Source organism: Gymnodraco acuticeps, unplaced genomic scaffold, assembly GCF_902827175.1.
Source record: "Gymnodraco acuticeps unplaced genomic scaffold, fGymAcu1.1, whole genome shotgun sequence".
Taxonomy (NCBI): Eukaryota; Metazoa; Chordata; class Actinopteri; order Perciformes; family Bathydraconidae; genus Gymnodraco; species Gymnodraco acuticeps.
This window is the reverse complement of record NW_022990701.1, coordinates 1,526,415-1,549,495: the sequence shown is the minus strand read 5'-3', so window position 1 is coordinate 1,549,495 and position 23,081 is coordinate 1,526,415. Positions and strand designations below refer to the sequence as shown.

General features: G+C 41.0%; 1 protein-coding gene across 1 annotated transcript in view; it reads left to right on the top strand.

Annotated features, from left to right (window-relative positions):
- Window positions 1–14,157: 14,157 nt before the first annotated feature.
- nr3c2 (nuclear receptor subfamily 3, group C, member 2) overlaps window positions 14,158–23,081 on the top strand; it is a 72,633-nt gene continuing 63,709 nt past the window's right edge. Inside the window, exons 1-2 of the mRNA XM_034231455.1 lie at window positions 14,158–14,552; window positions 16,037–17,863. Coding sequence (XP_034087346.1) covers window positions 16,056–17,863 — 1,808 coding nt within the window. The 5' untranslated portion in view covers window positions 14,158–14,552; window positions 16,037–16,055. The remainder of the gene's footprint in view (window positions 14,553–16,036; window positions 17,864–23,081) is intronic.

Genomic DNA, 23,081 nt, shown 5'->3' with positions numbered 1-23,081 from the left:
TATAAACGAACTACAAGCCAGTACAGCAGCAGGGTCGCACGACCTCAACGTCACGCCAACTTAAGATCATGTCAACTGACTTGCACTGAAACTGCACTTTGAACACTTTAAATATATTAACATTTTAAACTGTATACCCCTTTTATCTAGGCCCTTTTTGTTTTTTTTTATGTATACATGTCACACTGTGGGAAACGATATTTCTGGATGTATAACACATGTAGCATTTTTTTACAATAAAGCTGACTTTGACTTCCGCGTGCTTGCATATTTTAACAAAGCTTTTCATTTTAGCCACACTGAATTTAACTAGAAGTCATGGCTGTGTCAATTACCAGTCTGATATCGTTTTACAAAGATGACAAGAAGAGTGTAGATAGAGGAAAGAACCACTACAAGTCAGGACACGTAAAACAGTGCAGCCTAGATGAAGGTGTGCTTACCGATGTTGTCAGGGCTAGCATGAGGGACAAGGTTTATAGAGTGTCGGTGAGTAGTGATAGCAAGAGTACCGTTGTCATTTCACCGTGACATGGACAAAAATGTAACGTCAGCTTACCTCATGGCACGAATCCAGACTCTCCTTTGGAAAACATTGGCCGGGAAACGATAGAACGAGCACGTTTCATGCAAAGACCTGTGGCTGCAACCCGGAGCAAAGCAACAAACCATTGCGTAGCTAACTAGTAGCGTTAGCTTTAGCTAACGTTAGCTAACGAAACGAACTGTCGAGTAAAATTGGAAAACACTGGTAATTAATTATTCTATAATTTGTAAAACTACGGTGTTAAAAACGACAATTTAAAAAATACAGATTCTAATGGTCAGATATAGATATACAGATACTAAAGATAGGCAGGTACTTGCTTTCAGGGGCGGACTGGGACTAAAATTCAGCCCTGGAAACTGACCCAGTCCGGCCACATGAAATATCAAATGTTAGAAATTCGCTGTTTATTATTTAAAGTTTTACGTCCGATTCGCTCCTTTTTTCCTCTCTGTACACAGCTCCAGTTTGGGCATTGGCCTGTCATCAGATTACATTTTTAGTTGCTGCTGTAGCAGAAGTTTAGTACAATTATTTTTTGATGAAATTCTCCACCCTCCATAATTGCAATTGCTTCAGTTGCTTACTACTTTTTAAGGGTGGTGATGACAGTTACAGTACGAACTGAAGTTGATGCGATTTGATTGGATTGTGAGGCATGAGTGAGCCTCATCTGATTGGTCAATCCCTCAATTTCTTTTCAACAAGGGAAGCCAATTTTGGCTAGCCTCCTCTCGCAACAGAGAGTGCAATACTGTTTCATCATAACATCTAGAGGGGCGCTGTTTCACTCTTTGTAAAATACTCAATGAGAATGGGGGAGAGATGGGCAGAATAATTATCGAAACTAAACAAAGTGTTTTTATTTATTTATTAAAATTATAACTACAATCCAAAAAAACAGGGGAAGCCTGGCTTCCCTTGGCCTCCAGGAGAAAACGCCACTGAGTTCAAGGGATAATTCTCACCCACCTCTTGCTCTTGCTCTGCACTTGTATGTGCCAGTTGAGATGGTTCTTCCACCAGCTCAACTCTCTGTCCCTCATCATGAACGCAGGAGGCTGGCTGTATATCTGAACTCGCGCCCTCATCATTCTCTTCATCATCTTGCACTTGTTCTAAGCTGCTGATGATAGTGCTTGTAGCAGCGCTGCTGCCAAAAAGGTCTGTCAATTTGCGACATTGATATGCTTCACCTGCGAGTGACTTCACCTTTTTCTCTCTTGCCTTCTCGGCCCCACCTTTTTCTTTTTGTTTTCTTTGATTTGTATCCATGTTTTTTAATTCTCCCTGTCTGCCGCGGCGTCTAATCCCTTCGCTTCGTGTGGCCGGTCTTTTTTCTTCTTCGTGTGTGATTATTTGACAGATAAGAACCACACAACTGCATTAGCGCCCTCTGTCGGCCGTCAGTGCAATTTAAATGATGACGTTAAACTATTTTTTTTTTTTAAAGGGCCGGCCGGCCGTCAACGGACCTTGACGGTCGGCCGTTCTGTGGTTCTCCAGATTCTACAGATGGCCAGTCCGCCCCTGCTTGCTTTCAAGCAGAACACAGGGGAAAACAAATGTAGCGGGAGTGTTTACGTGTTAGGCGTAATGACGTACAACGGCCTCGACAATTTCTGTAGTCCTATTCAGCCACTCGGTAACAACCATCGTTTTTCAGACACGTAAACTCTTCAAAAATCACCAGTGGGGTCACTGCTGATGTATTTAATGTCGTAGAACAAAACGTGATTTATCTCTTAAATTTGTGTCAACCACAGACCTTATTTCGAGCTATTTTCCAAAACCCTATGGAGAAAATGCATTGCTTTTTGACGAAGGAACCGGAAGTGCTAAAAATGCTAACTTACTTCCGGGTTTTACGACGCGTCACTGCGGTTCTCTAGGCTACAGTGCAACAGAGACACTTGTACAATATGGTTAGCTAATGAACAGTTGTTGAGCCCAAAGTTTATTCTACATGAAAAATCAAACAACATGCTACTGTTTGGCCAAGAATAGTTTTGTTCTGTGTTCGGTGCAAATGTGTTTATTCATTACTGATAACCCAATTCAATCGTGTTTAATATGCACACTGTGTCAGAAACACATAGTTCCTAATGTATCCTCTACCTCACAGTTGTGTTTACTTTAAAAACAAATAGACAAATAAGAGCTTTCTTTTGTTACTTTTACTTTCTAATCTTAAAAATATGCGAAATTCCTCTGAGATGCTGGAAGCGTCTGCAGCCCTCGATACAAACGCACGCACACATACACACACACACACACACACACACACACACACACACTCACACACAGATAATGAGGTTGCTAAAGAATTGAAAAATATAAAAGAAAGTTAGTTTGTAATAGGAGATTCCTCCCAGGCAGTGGAGGCTGGTGTGTATATATAGCAGTGCAGCCTCGTTGTGTAAGGGGGTGTGCATGCTGATGGCCATCGATCGAAACAGAAGGTGTTGTCTGGCACTTCGGGCCATTCACACAGACTCCTGGCTTTCAGTACAGACTTATATCAACAACTTTGCCAGTTTGTAATTAATGTGAATCTGCTGTTGTGTTGCTGTGCCCTGTGCTTTGGTTATGGAGCCATTTAGACATGTTGTTGAAATATTCTCTGAAGAAGACAAAGGACCGCATGAAGGACAGGAAATTATTTTATTCTACAATTAAAATGTATACTTTTAAATATAGGATTTCTATCTTCTTATTTCAACAACATCCTATGAATCAGTTAACAACTAATTCATTGCGCAGACTACTTGTTTTGTGTTATCTGTATATGTAATTCATTTAAGAATTTAAAATATTCCTTCTTAAACCCACCTTTAAAAAGTGTGGTGGGATGATGACAAACAAAAAGCTAATTATTTGACAGACAAGACAAATAAAAAATTTCGAGGAACTATTTGGAAAATGGATTCATTGCGTGGGTCCCTTTTTAAGCAAAAATTCCATGGCTGTTCTCTGCTTTATATCAGTGTAAACTGAATCTCTTTGGATTTGGGGATTTTGGACTGACAAAATAAGTAATTTGAAAAAACACTGTAGGCTCTGGGAGATAGGGCTCCTTATTCTTTGACACTTGAACTGGTTAATCAAGAAAATGATGAACAGAATTACAGATAGTAAGCCGCAGTTCATTCTCCTCTGAGCTTGCTATTTCTTGCCCGAGTCCTCTCCAGTAAAAAAAACGATTTGACCGTCTGCTTTGACAAGATGTTGAGGAAATTGAAATCCACTCATGACTGCTTTTACTGAAATCATCTTATCTGATATCAGGAAATGTGTGATGGTCAAACTGTCAAAATGATTACATTTGTCCAGTGCAGTCTGCAGTTTGAAGTGCAAGTATAGGATATTATTTTTCCTAATATTACCCTTTCCTCTGTGTTCATGCTTTTCAATCACTTGCTGAGACTTTGTTCACAACCTGCAAAGTTTCCTATGAGTCTTGTGACAACTTTAACCCCCTAACCATTGGCACAGCAAGGCTGTGAAGAAATAATCATCAAAGCCAGACAAATTTACACCTTAGCAAAGTATCATGAGTCCTGCAATTTCACACAGACCCAGTTTTCCTCCACAGCAACACCAGGAAAACAGCCAAGTTTGCCACTTTCCAGATGGAGGCTTTTGAATAATGACTTGCTCTAAAAGTTGCATTTGAATGTCTGTGCTACACTGTTTATAAATGTGCTGATCTCTATACTGGTCTTTGTACTTCGATGCATACTTTACACACAAAGTATACTGCCTAAACTTTTGTCTCAAGCACATTTACATTTCACTGAGTATGGATTTTAGTGTATATATCTGGATTCTGTCACCCAATGTCACATCATTTAGATACTAAATTACTAAATTACTAAAATTACTACAAAACAACTACTTCTGTTGAATATGCCTTGCAGTTGTATGAATATTTTGTATTTGAAGCATCACTGTGCAATCCATGTGTGTAGACTCTGAGAAAAATGAAGAATGGATTTTCTTTCTCTACACGTTTGTTTACTCTGAGATGAGTCGTCTTTCCCCTATCAAGAAGGCATTCCTCCTCTTCGAGTCATTGCACACACGTGCACACACGTGCACACACGTACACACACACACACACACACACACACACACACACACACACACACACACACACACACACACACACACATACACACTGCACATCTCTCTATGTAGCGGCTTCTTCCTCAAATAGAAAATGTGCACTAAAACATGACAGCACTGGCGGCTAGTCTCCGAGAGCAGCCCCACTCTCTCTGTCCTAGATTCTTTCAAATCCGCTCTGGAAGTGCCTTTGTCCTCAGCTGCACTGCCAGCCCGCCAGAGAGTGAGTGAGCAAGCCATCTGGCTGCACAGCACATCAAATCCCAATCTGTGTTAATTTGAGTGTTAAGGGCCATTGTTTATTTTTGAGAAAAAAAAGGGAAAGGGAAAAAAAGCCCCGCTCACAGGATTAATAAAGCCCTCTGTAGTTAATTGTGAGCAAAGTTTGCACCAAAGTTTCAGCAGACGTGCTGCATGCCAGACACACTGCAGGTCACTGCTGAAAATTACATGTGTGTAACCTGGCAAAATAAAGATTTAATGTAGCTGGGAGACAATAAGGCTTCATGGATTCATCCACAATTAAGAGGAAGAATATCAAAACATTTTAATGAATAAAATAGAATACTATGTGCCAGTAATCAGGCGGTGCAGATAAAAGCATTTGTGCCTGCTACCTGGTGAAAACAGTCGAGCAGCCATGGGCTTCTATTGATGTTCATGTTTTTTTATTTAGACCCCCATTAGCTCAACATCACAGCCACTGAAACAAGGTTTCAGTACAATTATGTAAAGATTATATTTATTCCGCCAGATCACTATCAACAAACATAGGAAAAACATAAAGATATTGCATTTAATGTATTATAGACAAAAAACAGTACTTTGTAAGTTTCAAAAACATCTATATTCAAAACTTCCTCTTGCTTTCCTAGAGCTACAGAAGTAGTTGAAGTGATATTAATTTGTCTATTTCTTCATCCCTTTACTCCTCCCTGCCTCTTCCTCTCCTTTCTCACACACACACTCACTTTCTCACACACACACACACACACACACACACACACACACACACACACACACACACACACACACACAGAAATACATACACACACACGCACACACACATGCCACCCACCCTGACACATGGTGTGTTATGCAATTGGTGATGCCTAATTACCACTGACATCGCGGAGACTGTTCACTGTGAAATTAATCATGACACAGGCGTTAGCTTTTGATATTTTTCGCCAAGTGATCTGAGTTTGTACCAGCCGATGTAATTAATAAACCAAATGGACACAAATACTGATTAGACGCTGACACTGATGTCTTAATAATAACCAGGTAAGCCTACCTTAATACCGTTATTATTAAGAAGGTCGTAGTAGGTGCAGTAAGAAAAAACAGCAAATTATTTTTCTAACTATAAGGATGAGGTGGATTATGGCTTTGACTTTGAGGCTGTTTCCTCACAAACATGTGAAATAATAAAAGAGTTCATGTGTAATCATGTGTGAAAGTGTACGTGTAACAAGGGTATATGAATGTACGTACAAATTCTAAACAGCTGTGGGTGCACAGTAGCTCGCAGAAGGCGACTGTGCTATTTTTAAATCATACATTGTACTGGAAAGCGCTTACAGTATATCCACTCATGCATAACACAAACAGTTGCTTTTCAGTTAGCAGGAAACCTCACTGTTACTTCATTATTACAAATAGATGAACTGAGATTCCAGAAACACAGCACACCCGTATCTGGCATAATTAATGTGACATGCATCTCATCAGTGCACAAACCCCGACAAGAGCTGGTTGCTCATTTCTCGAGGTTTTTTCTGCCTCAGTGGCAAATGATCACAAGCCAAGCAGTTTGGGACAAGATGCAGGCAAATTAGTTTGACATCTCGCTTTTTTGTTAAAATCGTGTTTAGATGTTGTTTACCCCCTAAAAAGCAATATGATTTCCCCACCACACATTCATGATTTGCTTTGATCTTCCACAAGCTTCAAAGTGTAATGTATCAGAATTGTTCATTTGGAAAACAAAAAGAAAACTTGTTTCCCCTTTGAGAGGATTTTCTTTCTCCAAAGAAAGAACATAACTATGAATAGACTACAGGGCTCCTGTATTTTTTAATTGGTACAGAAGTGGCTTATTCTTTCCTAGCAAAGCCTACTATCGAGCTATTTTATGGCTGTATGATCTCTTTCTACAGTTTGTCTATCCGTTCTGTCACGATCTGTCTGTGTTGTGTTTTGTCTTGTCTAGATCTGTCTTTGGTTTTCTGTCTGCGTTGTGTCTTGTCTAGATCTGTCTTTGGTTTTCTGTCTGCGTTGTGTTTTGTCTTGTTTAGATCTGTCTGTGGTTCCCTGTCAGTTTCCCTGGTGTGTCTAATTTACCCGATTGTGTTCACCTGGTGTCCCTGTGTTTTCTCCTCCCTCCTCACCTGTGTCTTGTTTGTATGATTAGTCTTGTGTGTATTTAAGTTCTGGTTTTTCTGTCTGTCTTTGTCGGTTTGTCTTGTGATATGGCTTGTTCCTCGGTGAGTGTTCTGTTTAGTCTTTATTTAATAGTATAGCCTTGAAATAAAGGAGTTTTTTGTCGCTTTAATCTGCATTTGGGTCCTGCTTCCTACACACACCGTAACACGTTCAGGCCATTTCAACTTTTGCACCTCAGGTTCAGCTGTTTTCTAAGCAGATCCTCCCAACAAGAGGGTTGAGGACGACCTGAGAATAACGAGTAGAGGTTGATGTCTTTCTTTATTTCAGCATTGCCATATTCATTTACTCAGCATATTATTTCAGGCATTTAGCCTTTATTTTTGAAAGCAGAGGGCAGCAAGATAACAGGAAATGAGGGTAGAGCGGGGGGATAACATGCAGTGAAGTCCCCAGAGAGATGCTACCCTGGGAGGCTTAAATAACATGTTCAGCATCTGAACCAGGATATCTCCTCTTTTATTTTATTTTGTAATGCTATTATATTATTATACTGATTATGACCTGGTTAAAATATATAGTGATGAGAATTTTAAAGTTGGTGATTGCATTGTGAAAATTATCATTATTTGAATTGGTCGCAAGTTATTTACTGTAAACTAAATATATATTGTATCTGAATCCCAGGAAAGGAAAAACTGAAGTAAAGGAAGCAGATACAGACAGAAGAAGAGACTTTAGAAAGGTCTAGATAATAATGTACATAATCAGAGTCTGTCTGACCAAAGGTCACCTGGAAAGAGTGTGTTTTCGAAAACTATCAGCAGTGACCCATGTGTGCAAACACTGTACACACATGATGTTAAAAGTCACTAGAGACCCGCTGCTGTACACCACTGTTGTTTTAATTTGCAGTGGACAGATGCTTAAAACTACATCAAAGTTACAGATGGTATTCACTGTTTCACTGTATGTAATTGGGTAAAAAAAAATCAAATGTATCTCTGTGAATTTGCGTGCACGTAGACGCGGATGTGTGAACAGAGTGTGACAGACAGAGGAGCAGAAGGTAACCTTTATAAATGACACACAAACAGTGCATCAGCGTAAAGGTGGCTTTTCTAATCCCCCCCCCCCCCCCTCCTGTTGCCTGGCTCTCTTTTCTACTGTATCTCCACATTACATCCCAGGCAGAGGGACACGTTGAGCTCGGCTGTTTATCTGGCTACTGTTCAGTCGTTCTGATTGACGCCTGTCTCCCTTCGCCAGCTCAAGGCAGAAATATTGAAGAATACTTCAACTGTAAAAGAGATATAGTGGTAGTCCGAGAAGTGTTTTAACCCTTTGGTCTAAGCTGCTCTCATCAATATTTGTATATAAATAATAGATCAAATTACTACGTGTGTTGCTTGTAGTGCGAATTATCACCCTGCTCTGAAGTTCCTCTCAGCTAAATTAAGTATTTAAGTCTCTTTCCACTCAACTTTTGGGTTTCTTGTTAAGCATTACCTTTCTCGTGAAAATTGTTCACGGCTCTTACTATCTGCTGAGCACCAAACAGCAGACAGAGACTCTAAGAAAGTGATCACCATGCAGCATTAAACAGCTAAAAAGCAAGATATAACCATCGCTTTAAAGTTGGTGGAGGGCTACAGCGTGTGTTAAATGTACTGTTACGGCCCGTCTACACAGCGGCGTGCGTTGAAGCTTCCAACGCTTCTGCCCATTCACTTTGAATGGGGTGACGTCACTTTTAGCCGAACTGCATTTTGGGAAGCGACGTGGAGCGTTGCTGGCGTAGCTGGCGTCAAAAGTTGAGCAATGTTCAACTTTTGACGCCTCGACCGAGGCGTCAGCCAATGAAATCCCGTTTATGCAAATCTGCCAGTACAAGCACTAGCCAATCAAACCGCGTGTATGCTGGGAGAGACTACGCAGGTCATTTCCTCATATTCAAAAAAAATGGAGGGAAAATTCATTATAGCGGTAGTGAATCACCCGGTGCTGTATGATCAGTCTCTGTTGATCTACCGGGATACAAACCGGAGGAGGGAGGTGGCAGAGACAGTGGGTGAATCTGGTAGGTTTTCGCCTGTTTGGGGATTTTATATCCAGTTTACTTCGTTTTAACATTGCTATTGCTTTGTATGTCGGGGGCAGGAGATTCATGTGATTGGTTGTTGGTCGCGTTGCTCGCAAACAATCCCCAAGCTTCAGATACGCCCACCTCCAAGCGTCAACGCACGCTGCTGTGTGGACGCTCCGTTACGGCCCGTCCACACAGCGGCGTGCGTTGAAGCTTCCAACGCTTCTGCCCATTCACTTTGAATGGTGTGACGTCACTTTTAGCCGAACTGCATTTTGGGAAGCGACGTGGAGCGTTGCTGGCTTCAAAAGTTGAGCAATGTTCAACTTTTGACGCCTCGACGGAGGCGTCAGCCAATGAAATCCCGTTTATGCAAATCTGCCGCGTGTATGCTGGGAGAGACTACGCAGGTCATTTCCTCATATTCCAAAAAATGGAGGGAAAATTCATTATAGCGGTAGTGAATCACCCGGTGCTGTATGATCAGTCTCTGTTCATCTACCGGGATACAAACCGGAGGAGCGAGGCATGGAGGGAGGTGGCAGAGACAGTGGATGAAACTGGTAGGTTTTCGCCTGTTTGGGGATTTTATATCCAGTTTACTTCATTTTAACATTGCTATTGCTTTGTATGTCGGGGGCGGGAGATTCATGTGATTGGTTGTTGGTCGCGTTGCTCGCAAAAAATCCCCAAGCTTCAGACACGCCCACCGCCAAGCGTCAACGCACGCCGCTGTGTGGACGGACCGTTACTTTGACCAGCTACTACACAGAATGCTGCATACAGAATAATGTGTTGGAAATAATCTTACTATATAATGTAATATTGTCAGGGAACAATTTGTCTACCTTACACTCAAATCAATTCTGTAGCAGGACGAACATCTGTTATAAAACATCTGCAAAGTTTGAATGCGTCTAGATAAGCTTAGCAAACCAAACTCCGACCCAGTGAAGTCTACAACGTTTGCATCAACTTTTTATAATGTCCTTGGTTTAAAACAAACACAGGATTCCAATATCAACAAAAACCAATGTAAATGAATAACCTGCAACAAATGTATTTAAAAAAGTTGGATCAATCTGTCTCAAACTTCTAATTTGACCAAATCAGATGCAATCATATTGCAAAACTGAAATGTGCAATATGGCACAGTTATTGCTTAATAGCTCACTCTACCTTTCGGTGCTGCAGGTTGGGGGAGAATTTTGCAAGTAGACACCAGGAATATCAATTCATAATGTACTTGACACAGTTTTGTTGAACAACACATTATTTAGTGATAATTCTCTTAATGTTAATGATCTGATCTGAGGCCAGGCTGTAGCCTATACGCAGTGTTCCCACTGAATATGCATCTCTGTCTACACAGAGGATAAACATGTTATTTAATCATCAATGTGTTTTCAGTCGTCATTGCTTAAGTAGGATGAACAAAACCCAGGTGGCGAACACATATCACGAGAGAGACAGGCTGAATTCATATCATTCAGCACTTAAATGTTACGTGCTAACCGTGGAGTAGGGCAACTTAAGGTGAACAGCAATCTGTGTCAAAAGTGAAACTGGATGCTGGCCTTATTCATGTTGCTGGAGACTCACAAGAGACACATGAAGACTTTGCATAACATGCTGTTCTTTTTCTATCACACTTGGATTTGTTTGGATTAAATAACACATCAATCATGCATTCATATTTAAAAATAGGAAATCTATCTATGATGATACAGTTCTTCCCCAATATATTTCCTTTCGGATCTGGACTCAGTTGTATTTGCCTTTATTTGAAATGTTGTAAATGTTCACACTGATTCTAAATGATTCTGTATGTAATTAAATCTCTAGGTGAATAAATAAAAAATATTGCAAGTTGGTTGTGTAACTCTTCTATTTTACATATATTTGACTGCTTTCAGTACAACCGTATCTATTATTGTGGTGCCTGTGTGAACCTTAAATTGCAGCATGAGTGACAACAAGTATTGACAAGAGGGGTGGGGGGGCCGTTGATGATGTATGTGTGTTGATCTTACTCCAGCAATCTATTATGTAACAGTCCAACACAGATTAGGGGCAAAAGAGATTACAGTAAAACAGAAATATTTAAAATGTCAGTGATAAAGCTGCTATAATCAAAATGTGTAGAGTAACAATTGATCTAATGGATCTGTATGTGAGGAGTTTGCTTGTAGGGATGAACCTGTAGAGATTTACTAACGGTTATGCACCTCTACAGAGCATTTAAAGGGGCTTTTCACTCATCTTTCGCAGCATGCAACATTACTGTTTGCTTCATTCTACTTTGGCGTTTAAAGCTAGCAGGCAGCTGTTTCCAGCAAAAAGCTCTGTTAACCCACAGTGAAGTGCGAATGCTTAAAGGTCACCTATCATGCTATTTTTAGGCAGTAGCATAGGTCTCAGATATATAAAAAATATATAAAAAACATGTCTATGAAGTGTTTTGCTCAACATACCAAACAGATCACCCATTCTAGCCATGCCTCATATCCTTCTATTTCACTTCCCGTTTCAAAAGTGCTGATTTTATGTATAAAGCTTTAAAAATTATAAAAAAGAGGGGCGGAATTTATGCCTGCTCATGAGGGTTAGCTCTGAGTGTTACCGATGCTAATGTAAACACTGACCATATTACGTCCAAAACAGTCGGGCATTGTTTTTGATAGCAACGTTTCTGATAGTGCTGTGGGTCCGGTCCGCCGCCGATATGACGTCATATCGGCCGCAAATCTGGATCAGCTCCGTTGTACCCCCGTTTTTAGAGATTTGGGTACGGAGGAAAAGAGAGAGGGTTTTATTTTCTGACGCTGCTTGAGTTCCCTGATACACCGGGGACACATATTGATGTATAAAAGACATTCAAAAGTGCATTTTGAATGATAGGTCCCCTTTAACTTGCATTCATGCATCATTGCTAATGTTGCTCCGTATTAGCTGGATTTGTAAAGTTTGAGAGTACGTTTTTTCATGGTGTGTATCCTGATATGTTGTGAGATTGACTTGTTCGAGGCAATACTAAACATTTTAAAATTGTGAGAAACCAGAGAGATTGGTAATCCCACTTCTGGGATGGATACATGATCACTTTAGTAGTGAATATTCCCCATGAATAGCTGCTTAATTGGAACCAAAAGCTGCCGAGGGAGGATGATGGTGACGGACTACTTCTCTGATTAAAACCACGTCTGTAATTACTACACACGATGGGGACTGGGTCTTCTGCTGAGTTGACAAGTGTTTTGTTTCAGAGTTAACATGCTCCAATTCACCTGTCCCCACGAGGCGCAGCATGCACCTCTCTGCTTTGCCTTTGGCCTTCGCAGCTAGTGGAGTTGTCTGCTATGTCTCTAAACTGGAGTGGAAGCATGCTCCTAATCATAGCAATCACTCATCCAAAAGGACCCCCACCCTTAAAATACAGCTATATTTAGCTTCCATGTATATACAATGTTTTCAGGCTATTGTGATTATCATTGATTGGGCAAAAACAACAGTGCCTGAATGCTCAGTGGGACTCAATGGAGCTGCCTTGAATTTGTACAAATGATGGAGGCAATTATTACTGATTTCATATCAGCCGTGTTCTGCTGTCAGTGTGCAAAGTCTTATGACTGTCACTGAGGAAAAATCTTTGATGCAGAGCTAAATTAGATTTTCTCATGATGTGTTTGACTGGCATCCATTATGTGCAATGGACAAATGGGAGCTGCATGAATGGGGGTGGGAAACATTGGTTATATCTCCATTCTGCTGCTTTTTCTGAAAGCAGGTCCCCATTCATGGGTGATTAACAGGCAGATCAGGGAGGTGGGCAGTGTTGCTCGGATGGCTTTGACTAATCTAACTGCTGCTGCCTTACTTGGGTAATGGCTACAGGCTGGATTGGAAAACCCAGACAAGCAATAAAGAGAAACATTCAAACTACTGTATCCCTCAAAGCTGAAGTCCTACATGCACACTGTTATGCAGCCACATGAAACACTACAGAAAGTGACTCGACTGACTGACAACTGCAGAGATTAAACTGATTGTTGTATGTTGCTGGAGCACCACCAAAGTCTAAACTCACATCAATGTCATGACATATTGGTAGAAACATGTAAATAACAGCTTGATCCAAATGATAGTATGGTTATTGGCAGCATCGAAGATCAACTCAGACACATTGTAGTGCAACACAGGACACTATCTGATCTCATCTAATCTTATTACTGTATGCCAATTCGACTGTGTCCGTTTCATTTGGTGCTCGCTTGAATATTTGAATGACATACAGAAATTATTTGTCTTTTTTTCTAGTTTAATTCTTTTTTTTATTGATGAACAACTACAATTTTGCGGGAAAATTGTTTCAATGAAATTAAATGTGTGGGATAAAGATTTGCATCATAGTTTGATGGATTGAGTTAAGTGACATCTTGACCATCCAATAGACTTTTTCAAAAGCAGTAGAAATATTGCTCCACCTAGTGGAGGCAGCCGTCAGAGTCACAGGGCAACATCCTGACTTGATTTCCAACAGTAAAATGACTATATATATATATATATATATATATATATAATATTTACAGGGTTTTTATAGGATCCAGGATCCATGTCAACTGTCAAAGTGAGACTGTGATGGCTCTTTCTCCATCTGCTCTTATCTAAATTGGCAGTGCGCGTTCATGTGTATGTTTGTGCACGAGCTCCATATGGCCAACCTTTTCAGAGGTGGCACTGGAAAAGATGAGGAAAATAAATAAAAAACAGGATAAAGTAAGTGAGGGAAGAGGACTTATTATTTTAAACCGTCAACAAATGTGGAACAAACTTGTAAGTACTGTTTAATTTGATTGAAAAAGACTGCTTTTGGAGTTTATTTCCAAACACCACTGCGCTGAGCACGGTGCCCTATTTCCAGGCGGCTCTGTCTACCTGCGCTGAGCCCCTCCCCTCTCCTCTCTCCTCCTCCCCCCTCCTCCTCCTCAGAGTTTGTGTTGCACTCGTTGCAGTAGGAGGGTCCATGTGCCTGTGTATGACGTCGCTGACTTCAAGTCCGAACCGACTCCTTCGTTTGTTTTTATTACTCTTTTTATTTTGGGGCCCAGAATTGGTAATCTGTAAATGTGCGGGCATAATGTGAGCTCATCTGCCGCTGTTGTCCGACCCGTGGCCGCCGTTCGTCCTGTCAGGAGCAGCGGCTTGCTGTGGAGGATTACTAGTGATAATACGCAGTAGACTTCACCAGTGCGCCCAGCTGTCAAACTGAAAACTATGTATTGGAAAGAGTAGAAACAAGACATTAGTTCATATTTATTTGGTTTTCGTATCCTTTTTTTTGTCCTCTGGATTATCGCTGCCCAGCAACGCGGCCACCTGACAACTCTGAATGTCGTAATTAAGGTAAGGAAGGACGGAGCGCAGTGTTTGAATGTACATTTTCATTTGGCGCGGGGTGTGAGATGATACTGAAAGCAAAGTCCTCACTGTTCAATCGGGAAAAAAGCTGAGTTCTTACGCCCGGTTCATTTGCTACGGGAGAGAAATCTAACAACTTTACACCGGGGCCGTAATCTCAGTGTCTGCTCCATAATAAAAGTCACCAAGAAGTTTATTGCACTTTATGTAGCCTACAAACGAAATGTGCCACAATCATTTTATCCATAGATTTTCGTTTCTGCAAGCACCTGTCAAATTGTTTCCAAAAATATGACTTTAGTAATAATAGTGTCTTCCTTGTGCACTTTGTCTCTCTTGTCATTCAAATGAGAGGACTTTAATAACTTCGCCAGCAACAATAAAGAAAGAAAATCGTCTTTTAGAATTAGTTCTGCGCATACGCAAAATGGAGAGATATGCATAGTTGCATGTCCTACAGAGGCAGGGCAATCACGGCTGGAGCAAGAGGGAGGAATTATCACTCTGACATCTTTTTCTTTTTCTGTTTTATATTTTTAGTTGTCCACTTATTGTGCATGGGATTTTTTGCAGGCAACCTGAATAACTTTAACTCCGATGTCTTGGCTGCTCCGCAGCTGTGAGTCTTTCAAAGAGTGAACCGTAGCACTAAAAAAATGCATTTTAACATGACTCAAAGCAATGCCTTTTCATTGCAACCTGTGATAACATTGTATGGCTGGCTATCGGCAGTATTTTTGTTTATTTTGCACATGACGGAGCTGCTCCAGGCGCTAAAGCAACATTTTAAGTTATGTCGCAGCTATGTTGTGACTGCAAGAAGAGCAATAACTATTGAGTGACAGCTTTGCGACCAATCAACGAAAGGGCCAGATAAAGCTGGTGGATTTCTGACTAAACTGTCCAATAGAAGCGCAGCAGAGGTGGGAATTCAAATAAAAAAGCCCAGACGACGTCACGTAGATACATTAACCCTTGAAATGCCGTTTTCTTCAAGTTAGGAGACTGCACATCCCCTGTATTGCAGTGCTAATGAGCTTTATCTGTGAGTGAGGAAATACTGGACAAACTTGCATTGGACTGCTTCAGATTTACACAGTATTATATATGTTTTTGTTTTGTTGTTCTTTGAAAGGAAGTCATTATAATATCAACATTAAGTCAATCCTTTTTATTTTGTATTTGTAGATAACATAAATAATCTTTCAGCCTTTTTCTTCGTTTTCACATGCTTTTTTGCGTCATTATGTTTTCATCCACTGAAGCAGAACCTACTGCTATTCAAAACGATAACTACTCTATTTACACAGTACAATTATATTCTTAACATTATAAGTTATATTTAAATGAGGCATGTTATTCTCTCCTTGAAGGGATTTTTATTTTCAGACCAATGCATTGTACGCAGCTTGAAAAAACAGCATTGGGAACTATTGTCATTAATTTCTCTACTTCTTTCCGCTTACCAGGTGAATAAATGAGTCAGCAATGGAGACCAAAAGATACCATAGTTTCTTTGATGGGAGCGACACAGAGAATCGATGGCCGCAGGTCCCCAGCACCATGGAGCACTGCTGCAGCACAGAGGATTCAAGTCTGACTAGCAGTGATATCCTGATGGACATAGTCAATGTGAGCTGCCCTACTGGAAGCCCGGCCACTGACTGCAAAGACAACAATACCAAGAAGCCGGAGCAGCCAATGCTTCGGCTTAGCCAGAACCAGCCATTTGTTCTCCCTCACTTCAACAACACCCTCCATGGTCATAAGCAGGAAATGGACTCTAAGGAGCTTTCCAAGACTGTGGCTGAGTCTATGGGACTGTATATGAATGCTGCCAGGGAGGCAGACTTTGCTTTTAGCCAGCATGGTGGCAGTACCAGCCCTGGAAAGATGTATCCAGGGTGTGGGCGGGCTCTAGAGGAGACCCAGTGTGGTTCCACAAAGAGCCCCAAGTTAAAGCACTTTGGTTTCCAGCAACCCAGCACCACTCCCAGAGAATGCGCGACTGGGACTCCAGTTAGCTCAGCATCAATGCTAGCTTCGTCTCTGTCCTGCAGCCCCCAGACTTCCAGCTCCATCTCTAGTCCCGGGGGTAGCAACAATATGGTGTCATCAACCACCAGTCCTCCTACGTGTTTTGGACCGGTGTGCTCGTCCGTCAGTAGTCCTGTCAGCCAGACGTCTTGTGCTGCAACTCTGGCCAACATCAAGCGCAGGAACTCAGCCACATGTAGCCCTGTGGAGTCCAGCACAGTGGGCTCGCCTCCTCTCACCAGCCCGCTCAACGTCATGAGGTCCCCCATGTCCAGCCCCCACAGTATGAGCAGTGTGAGATCACCACCGTCCTGCAGCACTACCTGTAATATCAGGTCGTCTGTCTCAAGCCCTACTGGAGGCAGCTGCACCAGCACTGCCAACAACTGCAACACCGCAAGGCCATCCATGTCCAGTCCGGCTTCAGGGGGCGCCATGGCTGTCGGCAGCCCACAGAACTCCTCCTCTGGTGGGTTCCCTGTGTCCAGTCCTGCTGGAGGACTAAGGTTGGTGCAAAACGACACCAACAGCCCAGATGCGGCTGGTCTGACCAGAGACTCAGACTTCAAGAACTTTGAATTCCCCAAAGTAGAGATGTTAGACGGGGAGGTTTTTAACGTCGGCTTAGACCAGATGGGCATGGTTAAGTACATCAAGAACGAGCCTGGGACTGACTTCAGGAGCATGTGTTTAGGCAGCTCCAAGTGTAATGCGAGTAGCACACCTTTTATCACACAGATTAAGAGTGAGCCCAACATAAATGAGGGTTGTATGAACCCCCAGCCCTATGCTGAGCAGTCGCCATCTCTTAGTCTCTATCCTGCATCTGAGACCACCTATTTGTCCCTGAGGAATAACATTGATGAATTCAGTCTTTCTGGTATCTTAGGACCCCCTGTCTCCTCTATGAATGGGAACTATGAGTCCGATGTGTTCTCCAACAATGTCCTGTCTAAAGGGGTTAAGCAGGAGACCACTGATGGCAGCTATTACCAAGAGAATAACAGCATGCCTACATCGGCCATTGTTGGAGTTAATTCCGGTGGACATTCATTCCATTACCAGATTGGAGCGCAAGGAACAATGTCTTTCACGCGGCATGATGTGAGGGACCAGTCCAACCCTTTGTTGAATCTAATTTCGCCCGTAACAGCGTTAATGGAGTCGTGGAAATCTCGGCCGGGCATTTCACAAGGGTCACTGTCAGCCAGAGGTGAGGGATACCTGGGTCAGAACTGCATGACGGACAGCATGTCAAGGTAAGGAAAATAAAGACGTCCCTACAGTATGTAGACTAAGTGATTGTTTTTTAAGTGTATCTCTGTAAGGTGTCTTGCTGGAAAACTGTGATGTGTCTAAGTTGTGATAAATATCAAAAATGTTGAGGAAATTTTCATTTTCTGAAATACGTTTTTTTTTTTGTCAGTATACCTGTATAATAGTGTCTCTCTCTCGAGGATCATATAGATGAAAGGCCAGTTTGTTGTAGTTAGAGCCATATTGCACAAGGGATTTAGGGCGTTTGCTTTGAACAGTGCAAAAATAAAAACAGCACGGCTTGGGAAAGGCAGCGGGACGCTGGCGGGAGGGAGCAGGAATTAAAGGACGGGGTCCAGGTCATTGTTATAGTAGCATGTGATCACAACATCATCCCTGCTAGCAATGCCCTGTGTTCTACTGTAAAAGAGAGGCAAAGTTTACCTCTTATCAAATGCCCGTTTGTATGTACAACAACAATATGTATTGGTCTGTTATCAGAAGGTCTATCTTAGACCTTGTGTAATGCAAATATCTGTTTTTATGGGACCTCAGCCATTGGCAGCATCATAACTTATCAATGATTGATCACATGCTTTTGTTGCCAAACTGATAAAATAAACAGTTGCTTTTGCGAGGATGGGGGCTAAACAAAACAACAAGCCAAAGAGAAAACAACTATAATAAGTGGCAAACTGGCAAAGTGCAACTTTGACACAGTTGTTGTGCTTCCAGTGAATTCTGGTGTCCTAGTTGCATGTGAAGCCGCAGGAAGTAACTTGTCATCAACACGATTACTAATAGTAAATATGAAAGCCATTATCGAGAACATGAAACAAATGGTATCATTGTTGAAAATACAGAAATATGGATAATCACTACAGTGAGAGGGGCTGATGTTTACAGTACATCAGGAAAAATATTTGTGGTCTGGGTGAGATTTTACCAGCATCAAGTGTAAATTGGTGTTCCTATAAACTACAATGTGATTGTGCAGTTTTTGCATAGGATGTAACTTATTCACACTCTTTATGAGCATTTGCAAAGAAGCAATAAACAAAGTCGTAAATGACTTCCTGATAATTTGCACAGCATTGATAAGTGTCAGACCTTTACTGTAAGGGAAGTACAGTATTTAAGCTGCTTCTGGCATGGTCATTGCTCCACTGTGACTTAACCATAACAATTTCAGACTGACTTTGGGCAGTGATGTTGCACAGAATCTCAAAATTGAGAATTATTAGATCAAAAGCCTTCCTGATTGAATTTGTAGAAAGGAACTTTCACAGATCTCACTGATTGTCGTGCTCTTTTCAATTGTCTATTTTCATTTTATTCAGCTGTTGTCATTCAATTGCAGGGAGTAGTTTGAAAAAAGGGACTGGGAAAAAGTCTGTTTATCTGTAATTTCACTGACTATTTACTTAGGTCAACTGGTTCAACGTTGCTGGCAAGAGCAATACAAAACACTTTTGCTGATGATTTATGCATCTATTATACCTTTTATTATTCAACAAGTTAGGAAATACATGTTTAACTATCATCTTTTATTTTAAGATGTGTGGTCGGATTTAGCCACACTGAAATATCTTATAAAAAAAACAATAAAAGGTGACCAGATTAACCCGTAGGGTCATTTTGATTCAGAGCTCATACAAATGTTTGTATTTCCTGTGGCCAACTTGTGTACTAGGCATGTTGTGTGCATGTGTGTTTTAATTCACACTGCATCCCACCCATAGACCTGACCTGATTATCTTATCTTCAGTGTTATTTATGTCTTCTATGCTTGACATGTTTATCCAGCTTTATATGTACAGCACACACTCCTCTAGAGAGTAGAGATACTACAGTACGCCTGTGTGTGTATCTGTGTGTGTGCGTGTGCTATAACAAGGCTCATAGCTCTGAGGAGACTGATACAGCCCGTTCGTTACCTTGGAGGCAACCCATATGGCAGGAGCCAAAGCGATGTTGACGGGATCACTGCCACCTTGGTCCTAATGAGATCCAGCTTAGCCCTAATGTCAGGCAGGCTGACAGTAAGAGGTGGGCCACATGGCAGGCAGCCAGGCAGGCAAGGAAGCAGGGAGACACAAACACACATATACATACATCCATACAATTAATATATACACATACTCACAGACACATATATGTGTTGGGTAGAATGCAAGAATTGTTCAGAGGTTTATGACTATTTTCAGGGTCCTGTTAGACCAGTAGTATTGTATTGATTGACAGCTATACTTGGCTATAAATATAGGCTTATTGTATCTTGCCTGAAATCTGAAAATGCACTGCAGAAAGTCTGTGGTACTGTCGAGCTTCGGACCAACTACATGGTGCCCAGGCCCAATATGTCATAGGCAAACATTTTTACGTAACCATTAAAAAGCACCACTAAAATTATTTGATCCGCTGAAGCCTTGGATGACAGAGTGTAAAATCCCTTGGCTCTTTTTTTTCACTTTGGTTTCCTCTGTAAATGGTTTTAATTAAAAATGGCTGCTCATCTGAGCAGTCTGGATTACTTTGTGCAAAAACGTTTTAACTTAGATTCACAAGAGAAGAGGAAGGGGAAAAAAACGAGTTGCCTTAACCATAATTGTGTGCTTATGTGACGTTTGATTTAAATGTAATTCTTAAACAAACTCAGTGACCAGAACAGTGTATTTTACGTTGTTAGAGGTTTGGATGCTGAATCTTTTATTGCACAAAAGTGTAATTACTTTATCTATTCTCTTAAAGAATATTTAAAAATCTGTGCAGCGTAGTTTCAAGTCCATTATGAAAGTAGTCTGATTTGTATGAAAATATGGAAATTATTTTAAATGACCTACATTTGTGTGCTGGATTATGTTTGCTCACTGCCTAAATCTCCAAATCTCTTTTCACCCTATTTATATTTAGGACATTTCAATTCTGGTTTTCACAGCAATTTTTCACCAAATATAATTAATCTAAAATTTGTCAGCCCCTGACCTAATAATTTTATAATCTGAAAAATGGTAAAGACTCGAAATAGAAGCCGACAATGTATTTCTTCGTTGAAGAAGATTTCTTCTCTCATTATTTTTATTTTACCCTTTTCTATAGCCATGGGAATAGCAGCACTTCAATATAGGCTGACATTTTCATTGCTTTAAGCTTGCAGCCAGTAGCTGTAGATCAACAGTGTCCGTCTTGAGGATGCACCAGATTCAAGCGGGGAAAATGCTTTGCATTGGACTCCGGCCAATGTTCAATGTTCTGCAGAGGGATGAAAAGGCATACTCCTGAGAGCACACTAATAAGGCTTTAATTGTATGTTCCTCCACTAAATTAATGGATGGAAATGATTTGATTAATTCAGACACTGCTGGATACTAATATCCAATTAAATACCAACACCAGGCATGCACAGGGGCTCCCAGTGCATTATGGGTTCCTGACTATAAAGCAGGCAGATGGTGGCTTGGGTTGTGAAAAGGATTTTAGAGGTGAAGGTGATGGAGAATGGCTTAGACGTTGTCTTATAGACTAGTGAATGCACACTTTAATTTAATAACTCCTGTAAATCTATCAGATACATTGGATCTCAAGCACATATGAAATTCACTTTGAGTAACAGTTCATGTAGTTTTCTATTTGTCACATTTTCTTTTCATTTTGTCCTTGGTTCAATGACATTAAATGAATGCCAGGTAGCTTTAAGCTTCTTTTACTAACTCTTACTTGAGTGTGTGTAGAAACTTTTTATGATGTCTCAAGTGCAGACCTGACAACCATCGAGTATTTTTATGCACTCTTAAGCAAGCTATACTGTATAAGTGTTTAAAGGCTAATGGTTCAACAGAAGAGTGACAAACATAATGAATCTACGTCTTTCTTTACTGAGTGTATGTTACTTCTACTGTAGCTGCGTGTAAAGATACAAAAATACTGCAGCGTGGACCGCAGGAACTATCGTCATTAAATGAATGTGGTTCTTTGGTTCTTTGAAGTGTAACTTTGTCTCAAAAGAAGAGACAAGTAGGGATGGGTATCGTTTGAAATGTATCGATTCCGATTCCGGTTCTGCTTATCGATACCGGTTCTTATCGATTCCCTGTTTCGATTCCAAAATTGTAAAAGAAAGGGGTCAAACGTTTAAATAACAAAAATATCTTTATTCTTTTAAGGTTTAACTGACATTTTTACAAATAAAAAATATACATGCAATACAAATGTATTGCACAATAGCTGTGCTTTATTTTAACTGAGCTATGCCTGTGGCAAGCTATTAACAGGCATTACACTGTGCCTTGTCTTTTTCTTTTTTTAGTGGAGCCTCACTTTAGAGCGTTTACCGCGATCCATCTTTGGTGTTATGAAGTGACTGAGCTTGTGAACTGTCTACGGGAGGGCGGGGGGAGCCTTGCTGCGGGGAAACTGTGGACCTCTGTCGCCGCAACTTACATGATGCCGTTTAAAAAAATGAAGGGCGGTGCTGGCCGTTCTGTGATTCTCCAGAACACACAGATGGCCAGTCCGCCCTTACCCTGGCTGTATTCCACCGGGTCACCGCGGCGCAGACGGACCCGTGGCGCAGACGGACCCGGTGGAATAAGGTCTACCGCGTTTAGGAACCGTTAAGCAGAACCGAAATTGTGTATTTTGTATGGGTACCCGGTACCCGGCATTTTCTTATCGGTTCTCATCTGGAACCGAGTTTCGGTTCCCAACCCTAGAGACAAGTATATTCATTTAATTTTCTTCACTTATAAATTATGTTCACAAAACTGGTTTGAGACTGGTCAACTGGTTCACATGGTGAAAAGGCCATGTTCTTCTGTTTGATTAAAATCTAGAAAGATAATTGACAGCTCACTCAAGGATGCTGGGAGTAGTTGATCTCAGGCAACAGTTATATTTAACTAACAAATAAATAAGATATTATACATAGTACAACACTCATTACAAATAAAACTGCAATAGTTGAGGAAAATATATCAATTACAATACTAGTGAAGACTAAACTTTACTCATACATATTATAACAATGTTGAGATTCATCAGTTTAACATTTTCATGTCCTGTTATGGTAGTACATCAAACTGGTGAGGAGTGTCTGGCTCATGGAGGTAAGAAAACTACTTACTACCTGCCCAAGGACAACCTTCAAGCACCTGAACCAGCCTACAGTGCTGGACAGTTTCTTGTTCTGAATTCGTTCAATTGTTCCCCCCTTTTGTGAAT